Source organism: Cervus canadensis, chromosome 9, assembly GCF_019320065.1.
Source record: "Cervus canadensis isolate Bull #8, Minnesota chromosome 9, ASM1932006v1, whole genome shotgun sequence".
In the NCBI taxonomy this organism is placed as follows: Eukaryota; Metazoa; Chordata; class Mammalia; order Artiodactyla; family Cervidae; genus Cervus; species Cervus canadensis.
In genome coordinates this window covers 34,474,991-34,489,352 of record NC_057394.1, presented here as the reverse complement: position 1 = coordinate 34,489,352, position 14,362 = coordinate 34,474,991, and the positions used below count along the sequence as shown (strand labels likewise).

The following is a 14,362-nucleotide window of genomic DNA, read 5'->3' as shown; positions in this document are numbered from 1 at the left end:
GATAATGTGACATGTGCCTATAGATTATTCATAATGGGAAGACAGTTGTGTCTATGGAAGAGTAAAATAGTACATGTGTTCTGTCTGTGTATATGTGCAGAAACCAGGCAAACAGAAACAGCTTTACTGTATGTTAAAAAAAATGTTGTTTGAACAGAATTTTAATAAAACAAAAATCCTCTAAGTGGCTTTGATTTTAAGTGCCAAATATTTGCATTTGCTTTCTCAGGCAAGATGGCCAGGTCACTGGATCTACTGAGGCTTTAATCAGCCCATCCTCTAGAACAGCTGCCTATTCTCATGAAGCCAGGAAGACACTCAGGTACTGTGGTCAATTATAGAATAAATGACAGGACCATTCTCCTTCTGGCTTTTTTTTCTCCTTTTTTTTTTTTATAAGAGAACATCCACATGGAGCCTGATCCTTCCTTTGAAATACAGAAAAATTTTTTTAATTTTGCTGTTGTTGTTTTTATGCATTTTTTGTGTTCCAATAAAACTTTATTTTAAATGTATTTATTTTTAATTGAAGGATAATGCTTTACTATATTGTGTTTGTTTCTGCCCTACATCAACATGAATCAGCCATAGGTATACATATGTCCCCTTCCTCTTGAACCTCCTCCCATCTCCTTCCCCATCCCACCCTCTAGGTTGTTACAGAGCTCCAGTTTAAGTTTCCTGAGTCATAACAGCAAATTTCCATGGGATATCTATTTTATATATGTTAGTCATATGTTTCCATGCTACTCTCCCCATTCATCCTAACCTCTCCTTCCTCCCCCCTTGCCCATGTCCATAAGTTTGTTCTCTAAGTCTGTGTTTCCATTGTTTCCCTGCAAATAAGTTCATCAGTATCATCTTTCTAGATTCTATATGTATGTGTTAATATATGATATTTGTTTGAAATGCAGAAATTTTTAATTTTAACCAGTGGCTTTATAGGCTTATACAAAGGTGTTGAGTAAACATCTTAGTCATTGGTAAGTTGTCAGTTAAGAATAAGTGTAGAAGTGATTTTTCCTTAGAAGGTCTGTAATTTTTTAAAAAATATGATTGTGACATTGACATTGACATCCTTAGGTAGATTTAAAGGTTTCACTGAATCACGTGTTATCATGTTGGTTAATTAAGGTCCACTTTTTATCTGAGATTTGTGGGGAAAGCAATGGTTTGGAAGTCTGGATGAGACATTAGGGTAATAGACACTAAAACATAGTACACAAATATTCAAAGTACTCATCATGGTCTACAATAGACTTGCTGAGTGACCGATTTTCATAGTAGTATTCTGGAAATAGGCCAAAGCGGTAGAAGTTAAGACAAAATGGGAAACATAAATAAATTTTTCAGAAATGGATTAATATCAATTTAACATTTAAATTTCAAAGGTTATAGTTTAGAAGGCGTATATGAGCATTATCTTTTCATTGGATTGGATAATTGCCTTGTTAATTTGATTATCCTATGAACAAACTTTAAACATAAAGTCAAATGGTTTGTGTTGCAGCTCCAATGCTGAAACCAGGCATGCAGGGCCAAAGGATACAGTTGTGTACACAAGGACGTACATGGAGACTAGGTACTGGAAATTTATTTGAAGTATTTTGCTTTATATATTTTATAATTTTGAAATAATCTGTGTTTAAGAAGAAATGTCACTTTTTAAGGTATGCTTTTTTTTTTTCAAATAGCAGACCATGTAAGAGAGTACTGAGTTCTAGATATATATTAATAATTCTTTATAATCTTTCCATTATTATTAGTAGTAGTGTTAGCTGCTCAGTCGTGTCCAACTCTTTGCAACCCCATGGACTGTAGCCTACCAGGGTCCTCTATCCACAGGATTCTCCAGGCAAGAATACTGGAGTGGGTCACCATTCCCTTCTCCAGAGGATCTTCTCAACTCAGGAATCAAACCCAGATCTCCTGTGTTGCAGGCAGATTCTTTACCATCTGAGCTACAGGGAAGTCATATTTTTAAGTAGTTGTCAAATGATCGTACAAAGTCATAGGACAGACTAAATAATATATTAATATAACACATGTATACATCATAGGATAGTTATTTGAAAGTAGTCAAATAAACATACATGCCCATAGTGAACCTTATAAAATCACACAAGTATTCCTGTGCTAATTTGGGAGTCACACTTTAATTAAGTGTTTCTATTGCTCACCTCTAATCTGAAACAAGGGGTATAACTTTTTAGTAAATATGCTCAGGCCCAGAAACTCTGCTGCCTGATGTGATGGATGTCGAGGAAAAGTCCACCAAGGTCAGGGATTCACAAGTTATTCAGTTTTTCAGGAGTCTATAAAAAAGAATTAGCCTAATTGTGGCATAGGGTAACAGTGGGGCATTCAGATATGGATAAACTATAGGCTGTATACGTGTTGATCATCACCCAGTTCAAAGAGACCAGAGAGCAGTGTACGGGGTGGGGGTGGAGCTGCCATAAATTCAAGGTGTGTCAGGATTTGAGCAACCTTCCTCCTCAAAAGGATTTTTCAAACCCAAGAAAAAATTTCCTTGTGAAATGCAACCTCAATCTTGATTTTCCTGCTTAATCCAATTCTCCCTAAAATCGACAGTGATTTAGAATCAAATCTGAGTTTGTCATTTACTGACCACGTGGCCTCAGCAAAGCCACTTGACTTCAATTTCCTGTCTCAATTCAAGTCTCAATTTTCTGACCCATAAAATGGGAATGACTATATACGTGTCATGTAGCAATATGCACAAACTCACTTAGCACTCTGCGCTCTGTGTTCCATAAAGCAGTTTCTCTTTCTGACAGCAACTGCCTGCAGGTTGTTTGGAGAGAGAGAGAGATTTCTCATTAAAAAATCCCAGGTGAGGCATGTGGAGTTACCCCTCACTGTATGAAATAATAGGAACACATTGCTTCTGGTCCTCATATGTTCCCAGGTAGCATGCATACTGGGGAGGCAATTACAGGCAGCCAGCCGGTTAGTGCAGTGCACTCTTCATTTGTCTCCAGGAGCGAATGACAGTTACAAACTGGAGCGGAAAGGGAACAAAGAGGACTCTCAAAAGTTACAATATTTTTTGCTGTATTCTAAACAATTCTTGGATGTTTTCATGTAAAAATAAAAGCTTCCAAAATTTCCCCTAAAAGTTCAAAAGTATTCCTCTATGTGAATGATGTCTGTCTATATTTGCTTGCACTGAGTATAGTCGTGCTTTGTGTATATTCTTTATGTTAGAACAACAGAGACCTTTCTTTTAGTAAAAATAAAGGAGGTGCAAGTACAGATTTTATGAAAAACGATGACTATTCCTGCTTACACTTGTGCTTGCGATCTCCTTGCCCCATTCTTTATTTTGGTGGATATGTCGACTTAGGTCACCTTGGAGGTAACTTGCATATCAGTACTTCTCCAGGTTAAAAAAAAAGAGTTAGTACATTGTCCTGACATATAACATCACAAAGAATAACGATAGTGAGTGTGTGTGTGTGTGTGTGTGTGCGCGAGCTTCCTTGCCTACATGGGGTATTAATATATATCAATACTTCAACACTAGGGAAATAGCCCAGTTCTCACATGTGTGCTTGTTTCTAGCAAATCACCGAAGGATGGATATCGGGAGACTGTCTCTGGAAAATATATACAAACTGTTTATTCGACTTCAGATAGGTGAGTATATCTGTACTTCCATACGTACAAGTATATATATACCCATATCCACACATATATTAATAAACATATGCATTCTTGGACTTCCCTGGTGGCTCAGATGGTAAAGAATCTGCCTGCCCGTGCAGGAAATCCAGGTTCAATCCCTGAGTCAGGAAGATCCCTTGGAGGAGGGCATGGTAACCCACTCCAGAATTTTTGCCTGGAGAAATCCATGGACTGAGGAGCCTGGTGGGATATATATATATGTGTGTATTTACTTTTATGAATAATATGCTTGTATTATATATGTGTATATGTACTTACTTATAATATATATTTAATTTATTTTTAGTATATATATATATATATATATACCAAAGTATTACAAGTATCATAAGTATATATATATATATACTATATATATATATACACTAAAGTAGTACAAGTATTTAATATATATACTATTATATACTAAAGTATTACAAGTATTATATATCTATATATATACTATATATATACTAAAGTATTACAAGTATTACATATATTTTATATATATATATATATATATGTATGTATTTATATAGAGCATTCTTATTGTCCATTGAACTTGGAGATGGCCCTCCTGAGAGTGATTTTTCTACTGCTGATTGTGTGAGTGGAAGAAGTACAACCGCCTCTGCACCCAGGAGTTTGTTCCTTGGCTTCCTGGCTGTCGTTCTCTGATTTTGATGTACTTTGTTGCAGTAGAGCTTTCTGTGTTTTCCAGCTATCTTCCCGGCGAGTGTCTCGGCTGTAGGTGATCCCTGGAGTCCCCATTGCCACCACATTATTAGCCTCTAGGCTTCCCCGCATCCCTAGATTGTGTCCTCAGCCCTCTCTCCTTGTAGTCTTCTAGAGCCAGCTCATCTTACAAACAGCTGCATGGATGCACTTTCTGTGACCCACTCCAGGCATGGGCTCAGTGCCCAGGAGGGAGGGTTAGGGTGAGCATCAATTTAGTGCCAGTAAACTGACCCCAGGCTTTTGCTCTTGATTACTCTCTTTTAGCATGTAATGCTCAGTGGGGCAAATAGGTGACACTCATGTGACACAAGTCTGCAGACTTCCAGCAGAGAAAATGAAAATAAATAATTCATGTTGCAACCCAACCACTGGAAACCAGCTATAATGCAAATGTCTGATATTCTGTTGACGGTGTTTCTCTATCGCTGGTGCTGAAACAAGGCTCACTGAGGGTCAGGACATATTTTTATGCACAGCCTCAGCTTGGAACACAGTCCTTGGCACCTCATAGATGCTCAATAAATGACTCCAGGAAAAAAAAACACCAACACCTATGTCCCATTTGCTGAGGGAAACATAGATAAACCAGGCATCAAAATTATATCCTCTTTTGGTCACTTTTGTGAGATCTTGTATTACCAAGGGTCTTCTGAGTGTCTTGCCTTTAAGTCATAGCTCTTTGATGTGACTACCTGAGCAGCACAAATACTGTCTAGATAAGCAAAAAAAAAAAAACAAAAAAAACAGAATTAGATTTTTCAAAATACTCTGAAAAGATCTTCAACTAACAGTATGATCTTAGTAAGGACATCAGCAACTTCAGAGATTGGTAGGCGCATATTTTAATGGTTAGCCTAAGTGAAGGAAAACATCCTTCACTAAAGTATTGCTCTTTGTATGAAGAATTTCACTCCTGTTCCCCAAGTGGTCCTTGAAATTTTTTCAGTCGCCAGAGCAAAAGTCTATTCTCCATTAAAGCCAGTCAGTCGGGTAACATTTTCTGTTGACTATTCTGAGAAATTAGCTGTTTCCCCACAGTTCTTATCTAATCATGTCAATCCCATTTAAAGTCAAGTCATTAATGCAGTCATAAAAAAGAACAAAATAATGCCACCTGCAGCAACATGGATATACCTATAGATTATCAACTGAGTGAAGTAAGTCAGACATAGACAAATCTATGGTGTCTGTCATATGTGGAATCAGAAAGGGTACAAACGAACTTATTCACAAAATAGAGATAGAGTCACAGATGTAGAAAACAAATTTACCAAGGGATAAGGGAGGGAAGGGATAAATTGGGAGATTGGGACCGACATATATATACTATTATATATAAAATAAGGGATTCCCAGGTGGCTCAGTGGTAAAAATATCTGCCTGCCTAAGCAAGAGATACAGGAGACATGGGTTTGATCTCTGAGTCAAGAAGATCCCCTGGAGAAGGAAATGGCAACCCATTTCAGTATTCTTGTGTGAAAAATCCCATGGACAGATGAGCCTGGCGGGCTACAGTCCATGGGGTCCCAAAGAGTCGGATACAACTGAGCAACTGAGCATGCACACACATTAAATTATTAGGGTATGAAAATTTATGACTAAGAGACCCAGTACTAGGACAAACACTAAATTGAGTATGTTTTCTTCCTGATTGTACCCAGGAACTAAACATTGCTTCAATTTATGATCACAATTTAAATTCTTAATAAATTCAAGTTTTAAGTCATGTTATGTGTACTTTCGTCACTTTAAGTGGTTTCAAATCATTTTCTGCATATTAAGTTTATAATAATGATTGTACTGGAAAACGCATTAAAGTGCTGTGGTCTAAGCTCACACAATGCGTGCACACACACACACACACACACACACACACACAATAAAGTGGCCAGTGCCACTTTATAGGATAAAGACCAAAGTCCTCTGCACAGGATTTATGGGCCTTCAGAACCTTGTCCTGCTGAAGAGTGACTAAAGATCCAGCACTCCACACCCTCATCGTGTGTCACCTTGGCACATCCTGTTCACTCTGCTTAGAACCCTTCCATCACACCTCTCCCCCGCTCACCTTGAGAGCTCCTTCACCTTCAAGCTTTAACTCACCTGGCACTTAAGCTGACAAGCCTTTCCTCCTTTACCCCAGAGATGAGTTGTTCATCTGGCTGTGCTCTCCTCACTCTTCACACGTCCGTAATACATGGCAATTATCCAGTCACCTGGCTACCCCAGTGGAAAGAAAGCTTCTCCTTGAAGGAGACCTTCTCGCTCTTCTTTATATTCCCAGCTCCTCTCTCAGTGTCTCTGGAATGCAAGGATGCTAGAGAGGGCCTGCTTTCTACTCTTGAAGAGCTTACAGTCTAACAGGGGAAATTTAAGCCTGTGTGGACATACGTACGGGCTTCCCCAGTGACTCCGTCGGTAGGGAATCTGCCTGCACTGTGGGAGACCAGGGTTCGATTCCTGCCTCAGGAAGATCCCCCGGAGAAGGGAATGGCTACCCACTCCAGGATTCTTGTCTGGAGAAGTCCGTGGAGAGAGAAGCCTCTCTTACCCCCTCCTCCCGTCCACTTTCCCTCCTCTCTGCTTCGAGTCCTGGTCCTGATGACAGGATTGACCGTGGTTTCTGGCCATGACCAGTTCCTTATCATCTAGTGAGCCCAGTCAACGGGCAGGCCCAGAGGCAGCACAGGGCCCTGTGGCCGCTCTGCCTCCATTCACATCCTGCCTCTGCCACTCACTGGCTGCATGACTTACCCTTCTATGCCCCAGCTTCCTCCTGTGTACAATAAAGATAAAAATAAGAGTTACCTGCTTCTCAGAGATGTTATGAAGAATAGACAGGTTTATATAAGCAAAGTGCATGGAAAATGCACTGCACATGTTAAGCGTATTAGCACTATAAGTATTAGCTATTTTATTTCATTACCCCAGTACTTTGGAAATTTCAGGCTTTTATGCTAACACCCTGAGACTAGTAAACTCTGCCCAAGGTGCTATTTAAGACTATCTAAGACCTTCCAAAAGAATAAGAATCACATAGTTATTGGCCCTTTTTTAAGGCTCTAATGTGACTCAAGGGCTTTAGAACTTGCTGATCACTTATTTATTATTGAACGTTATTTTTCCAAAGTAAATAGAAAAGAATTTTTGTCACTAAATTCACCCTAATATTCTGAGTCTTGCAATGACACCAAGAGAATCAGCAAGGGAGCATTTTGATGATTCTGGACCCTGTAGTCCAGGGTATCCATCATTTGTGAGTTTACCAACACATTCTTGAATGGATTTCTATTTTTGTACTACTGAATGTCTGAGAGTTAAATTTTTATATTAATCTTCAACATAATTTTTCTATGATATATGTACATTAATAATTTAAAACCCTCTTCTAGCTTCAAGGGGGTACTTATGACCTAGTTCAATTAGGAAACTGTGAACATCTTTACCCTGCCCAGATGCACTTTTTTTTTTTTCCAGATGCACTTTTGATTGCTAATGAATTAATAATTTGAAACTGTTTTTTATGTTAATTCTTTGATATCATTCTAAAACAACTAGAAGAATCCAGTCTATTACTAGGATAAGTAAGTCCTCAACTTTCCTTGATTTTTACACAATTTACTAAAGTATCAATAAAATTAGCATGTTATTTCCATATGATTTTATGGGGAATACATCTGTCTTTTGCATGATGACAAATTTATTTTTAATTGCTTACATCTCTATAGGTCTGTCATTGAGAGAGACATGTGCACCTACTGTAGAAAACCCCTAGGCACAGAAACCAAGATGATTTTAGATGAATTGCAAATTTGCTGCCATTCGACTTGCTTCAAGGTATGCCTATGTTTGTTGTATTTAACTCTCATACAAAATTGCATAATGACTAGAATAAAAATAATTATCTAATGGAATTTATGAGATGAAGTTAAAACTTTCAGAAACACTGTCATGCACATTAATAATGAACTGTTTAAATATTTCTCCAAGTTCTCAGCCTGAAATTCCAAGATTTATAATTACTCTCTTGACTTTAGGCTTAGAGTTGATTACTGACACGTTGATAACTCTTATTCTACAGATTTAAATCTATAAAAAGATAAACACTTGTTCTCTTTAGAAAAGTTTTTGCAGCATTTTCATAAATCATACATTGCATTAAATATATAATGAAATCCAAAAAGGAAAAGAAATTTTTGAGAAGAAAGTTACTCGCTTATTACATTCTAAAATTAGGATCGATGGGGTTAACAATAGTTAAAACTCAGTCTGCCTTTGAGAGCATGATTAATTATAATTAAATATGGCTTAGTAGAATAATAATAATAATAATAAAGTATACATAGTAGAATGCTTCACAATTTATGCCTTCATATGCCATTTCTTTTGCTTTTCACAGAAGTATTAGTTAGGTCAACAATATAGTTATTGGTATAACTAGGTGAGCACTTAACTAGGAACCTGAAGACCTGAGTTTGAGTTCTAATTGACACTACTTGTGGCCATGTGACTTTGGACAATCACCTAAATTAGCTTAGCCTAAGTTTCTTCATCTGTAAAATGACATAGCTGATTAGACCAGTGGTTTTCAACCTTGGATGCACATTATAATTGTCCAGGGAGATGATGAGAAAAATATAATGCTTGGGACCAGCCCCAGTTACATCATGAATCTTAGAGATGATTTCTGGGCATTGGTGTTTTTAAAGCCTTCTTAGATAGATCTAAAAGGCAGCCAGTTTGAGAACCACAGCCTGAATCTATGGGTCCTTTCTAGTGCTGATAGATTCTATGATTGATGCAAATTATCTGATTCAGTCAAGTAGATGTAATATTAGGCTGGCCAGAAAAGTCCATTTGGGTTTTCCAATAAGATGTTATGAACTTTTTGGCCAGCCCAATACTTTAACACTTGATTGCTTCTCTTTCAATTAGCTTCAGGCAATGACACAAAGTAATAAAAAATTCAGTGCCTCATTTTGAGGCAACAAAATCCAAATTTAAGCCATCATATATAGAATTCTATATAAAGTATGACATGAAAATTTCATAATTATTTCTCATAGGACAGGAAAATTTCCTTGAAGTTATTCAAATTTAGTCAGTGGAACAAAAATTAGTCTATAGCTCTTTATTTAAAATTATTATGCACAAAACTTTTTAAAGAAGAAAATTCTCCTGATTATTCCCTTTGGTCAACAGGAATAATTTCCATTTGTTATATTTTAGATGATTTATTTCTATTGTCAATTTAATTATAAAACACTACTGAGCATAAAAATATCCCCACACTCCTAAGAAAAGACAGATTACTCTATAGCCATAATTGTAGAGAATTACCTGAACTGGCTTAAACATGTCTAACTGATCTATGACAATTTGCGTCAATGAACTTGAAAGCCAGCCAGTTGGCAGTGGACTTCCTCCAGTGAGCCCGGGTTTAAGGTGGATGTCAAGCCTTTCTTGCCTCTTTAACCAGCATAGCTTGAAACAAATTTCCCCCTAAACTGTGTCCAGAGTCAGAAGTTTGTTTTGTCAATGACACTATATCTGGACAGCGTAGCTCTCCATTAGTAAGCAAACAATAAATACACTTAGTGTTCTTGTTTGCAATATCCAACAGTGATCTTGTCTTTGGCATAACCAATTTTTGAAAATGTTTATCTACTCTATATTATATTTGAGTTAGGTAGAAACTTCAGTAGTAGGTATGCCCTGAAATGCACACCTCCATAGTAGAGGGATTTTTGAGAGAAATTGTTTGGAAAGTTTGGTGTGTGGATCAGACAAATATACTTTTATTTTCTCTCACCGTTCTCTTGAGGCTTTATCAGAGTGTTGCTATGAAGAATGATATGGAATAAAGTAAAAGGTTCTTTTTATAATTCTGTTAACCAAGAATCTAAACTTCATATCTAATGTGAACTTTATACATGCCTTTCCTTTAGTGTGAAATATGCAAAAAACCTTTGGAAAACCTACAAGCAGGTGACAGTATTTGGATTTACAGACAGACAATACATTGTGAATCTTGCTACTCTAAAGTTGTAGGTAAGTGTTGAGCTCTGTGAGAAACTATCACTAACATTAATGAACTTTAGATATTGTTGAAAGATTTCAAAACTGGGAAGTATTTTATTAATTATATTAAAAATTCAGTTGCAGATACAATGGTAGCATTTCATTTAATCAGTCAAAATTTGTATTTTCTTCCGATATCAGACCAGACATAGATATGAATAAGCATAGGTCATTTATTGTAGAAAATTTTCCATTTTTTGCAAACAAAAATTTATCTTCTTTGCTCAGCTCATTGTTAGAATTAAAGTGCATTTCTGTGAATGACCTTTTACATTTCTGGAATATACTTTTATAATTTAATTTGGTTATTATACTAAATGCCCTTTAATGTTAATTTTAAATGGAAAATTTAAAGTTAATGGTATACAATTCTATATTAAATATGGCATCTAAGTTTATTTTTTCAGCTTAAGATCAATATTACTATAATTTGGGCACTTAATTAGCATAAGTTATGTGAGAAGAAACATTAAGGGCCTACATTTTTAACTCATATTTTCAATAAGCTTACCATGAAAGTTATAAAAGTTGATTTAAAAGATGTGCACAATACAATATAAAAGTCTATGAAGCTTGATTAGTTTTTAAAGCCAGTATCAACATTTTGTTTTTACTTCAATAGTCAGTAGATGGAATAAGCAGGATAAATACTGGGGAGCTGGTCAACAGCACTATGTAAAGGGAAGGTTTCCTGCTGGTGGCGAATGGAAAAGGAACATCTGTGGTTGTTACATGGGATCCAAAATATGGAATTTAATGACAAATGTGTGATATTAATGAGGTGCTTGAAGGCTACATCTGGAAAATGCTCTGAAAAATATTCAGAAACCCACATTCCATCAAGCTGCAGAATCGATGACAAGAACAAAGCTAATTATATTCATACTTGGCTTTCTATTTTCTGCTTTCCCCAGCCATTCTTATATTCCTTTTTCTTCTTCATTGAGCAGCCTTATCGGGATCCTTATCAGTGTTACATCAGGGGGCTTTGCTATGCATCTTAGCAGCTCTAAAATTTTCAGTCCCAAGAGTCCATGAAATGGTTTAGGAGATGTGGTTACCGAAACACTCAGATGTCTCTGTGCCTCCCTCCCTGTCTACGTGCACTTTTATAGTACATAGAAGTTATCAGGACATGACTCTCAAGCGTGTCATAAATATGAATACGGGGCATCAGTGCTTCATATTCGCAGTATGACCAAAAGCCTTGCCACAGTGATGAATGCAGTAGATGGTAAAAGTAAACTGTTTAGTCCACCCCCACCCACACAGATGAATAATTATTTTTAAAACTTTGGTGATAAGCTTATTTTTGTACTGAATTTGTATATATAACTTATTTTCTTTACATTTTTCAGCCAAGTGGATTCAGTAATTCTGGCACATGAAAATCAAGAGGAAAGGATTCATCGAGGAATTAAAATTTTTATTATAAGAACATGTAATCTAAAAAAGCTTTATACCAATGACTGACTCTTTGTATAACAATTCTGCTATTGCATAAATAATATAATTGCTTATACTAAGGTCGCATACATAAAGGAAACCATCTGATATCTGGTTAGATTTAGAGATAAAATATTCAAGTGGTCTAGTTACCAACATCAAAGGAAGGATGTTTCTGATGGCAGTGAGCATTGTCAGCCTTGACCAGGTCCATCTCTGCTCAGTATTAGGTTGTGCATCACGGTTTCCATTAGAGACCAGGATTCCCAATTTCTCATTTTTTGTTTCCCTAGGGATTTGAATTTACAGATGTTACTGACATCTTGACAAAACTGTCAAGGAAGCAAGATATGTACATTTCTTGTGTGCAAAAGAAATGTTCATAGAAATTTTGGCAGAAAGATAAAGTCTGGCAGAAAGGTGTTAGTGTATAATGGTGTACAGACCTCAGAAAATCACTTAAACTATTCAGATTTTGGTGCTGTTATCTGTAACATGAGGGGAAATGGAGAAAATAATTTCTGAGGTCACTTTCTGCTCCAAAACTCTCAGATTCTAAAGCAAGTTTTTGTTTAATCTTTAGAATCATACCTGAGTCTGTTTGTTAAGCATGTGGAACTAGATAGGATATCTAAACAATTTAATGTTGGTGTCATCCTTTAGTTTATTACAGATATAAGTTTTATAGAACATGTTTTATAAATACAAAGACATGCATTTATTGGTAATGGGTAAAAATCATATGGTATGTATAGCTTACATATTATAATTTGTTATGCTTTCTTTTCAAAATCTGGATATGTAAATGATCTATGAGAAATAATGGCAATGGACTAAAAGACATGTTCTTTAGCATGCCAAACCTATTCCTACTACATAACACTTTATATTTACAGATGGCTTATAAAAATAAAATGAACTGTCAGTTACACAGAATCTTCTTGTGCGGCATCTATAAATATTACTCAATGACATTGATACTGTCAAGTATAGTGATCATAATCTATTGTATTCTGTGCTATGCTACTTAATTTTTTTGTCTTCTTAAGCCATAACATTGATTTTTAAAGAGCTTTTTCTTAAGGAATTGAAAAGTCAGTAATCTTGTGTGGAATTATTATTATTAAAATTGAGACATTGCACTTATAAACTATTTTATATGCATATAGGAACTGCTTCTCAAAGGAAAGCATAAGGAACATTGAGAGAGGGTGAGATTCTAAGGAAGTTTAAGGCAGTTATATAAAACTGACAAACTAAGGAAACCAAAAAGATAATCATGTATTTTCTAACTGTTGCTAAATGTAAAGAATGATTCTTCCGTGTAATGATTTCAAGCATCTGTTCCTCTTAGACACTGATCCACAAAGTGTTAAACACTAAATGCTTATCAAAACACAGCAATGTGTAATCATTGTCCTATGGAGAGGAAGCCAGAAAAAACAATTAATAATAATTTGATACTCATTAATTCATGCTTGATGAGAAGTGGTGGTAATTGAGCCATATGTTTTATTGTTCTCTTATTACATGCTATCAGAGTGGATCAAAAGAAATAATTTTCTTAGAGTTGAAATTCGTGGCAGGAAAGGATGAGTAGAATAGTAGCCCTCTCTTTTATAGAAAGTGTATTAACATCTCAATGCCTTTGTAGTAATTAAAAATCATTTGAATATCATTTTTAAAGGACTCCACTGTTGAATGCTTCACTTCAAAAAAAAAAACCTAAAAGGGGCATAATTCTCACTTTTCTGTAGCTGTTTAATGGACCCTTTCTTCTACAATAATGTATTAAATTAAACCAAAAGCTGTTGTAAAAATAGAGTGGATACAGAGTGAAGAGAAAAGGGCTTCTGATTTTATCAAGTCCGCTTCATTATGTCTGGGATTATTTGCACCATAGGAATGACAGATTTCTAAAACAATTTGTAAGATCTCATTTTTATTTGCAGCGAATTATGTTATGATTGGCATATTTTTCCTGGACACAAGTGCCTACATCTCAGAATACCAGGTCCTGGATTCTATTACTAATTAAAGGATGTCTCTAAAAAATAATTAATTGCTCCACTATGACAGCATTCTTCTGAAAAACAACATAAAATTTATCTAGTAATCTTGGAGATAAAATCTGTTAAAATCTTTTTTTTTCTTTTACGAAGGCCAAGAAATAAAAATTTATTCAAGAAGTAATCTGTGCATCCTTAATTATTTGATTGCAATCACTGCTATAATTAGATATGAGTGATGAGATGGTCCAATTCTCACAACTGGGGCACTCTCTGACTTGTTTACTATGATAGAAAATCATGAGCATTTGGAACATTTTCCAACTCAGCTTGATTCAGAGCTCTACCAAAACAAGTGACTGGCCTACATTGAGGCAAACTAACAATGTTAGTGGTAT

At 35.9% G+C, this 14,362-nt stretch overlaps 1 protein-coding gene across 10 annotated transcripts in view; it reads left to right on the top strand.

The window, feature by feature from the left end:
• The window catches only part of SCEL (sciellin), a 118,867-nt gene extending 104,719 nt beyond the window's left edge, over positions 1–14,148 (top strand). For all 10 annotated transcript variants that reach the window (XM_043478218.1, XM_043478213.1, XM_043478212.1 and 7 more), the window contains 6 exons: positions 230–322; positions 1,511–1,582; positions 3,589–3,663; positions 8,157–8,265; positions 10,377–10,479; positions 11,868–14,148. In XM_043478218.1, coding sequence (XP_043334153.1) covers positions 230–322; positions 1,511–1,582; positions 3,589–3,663; positions 8,157–8,265; positions 10,377–10,479; positions 11,868–11,884 — 469 coding nt within the window. In that variant the 3' untranslated portion in view covers positions 11,885–14,148. The remainder of the gene's footprint in view (positions 1–229; positions 323–1,510; positions 1,583–3,588; positions 3,664–8,156; positions 8,266–10,376; positions 10,480–11,867) is intronic.
• The last annotated feature ends 214 nt before the right edge of the window (positions 14,149–14,362 follow it).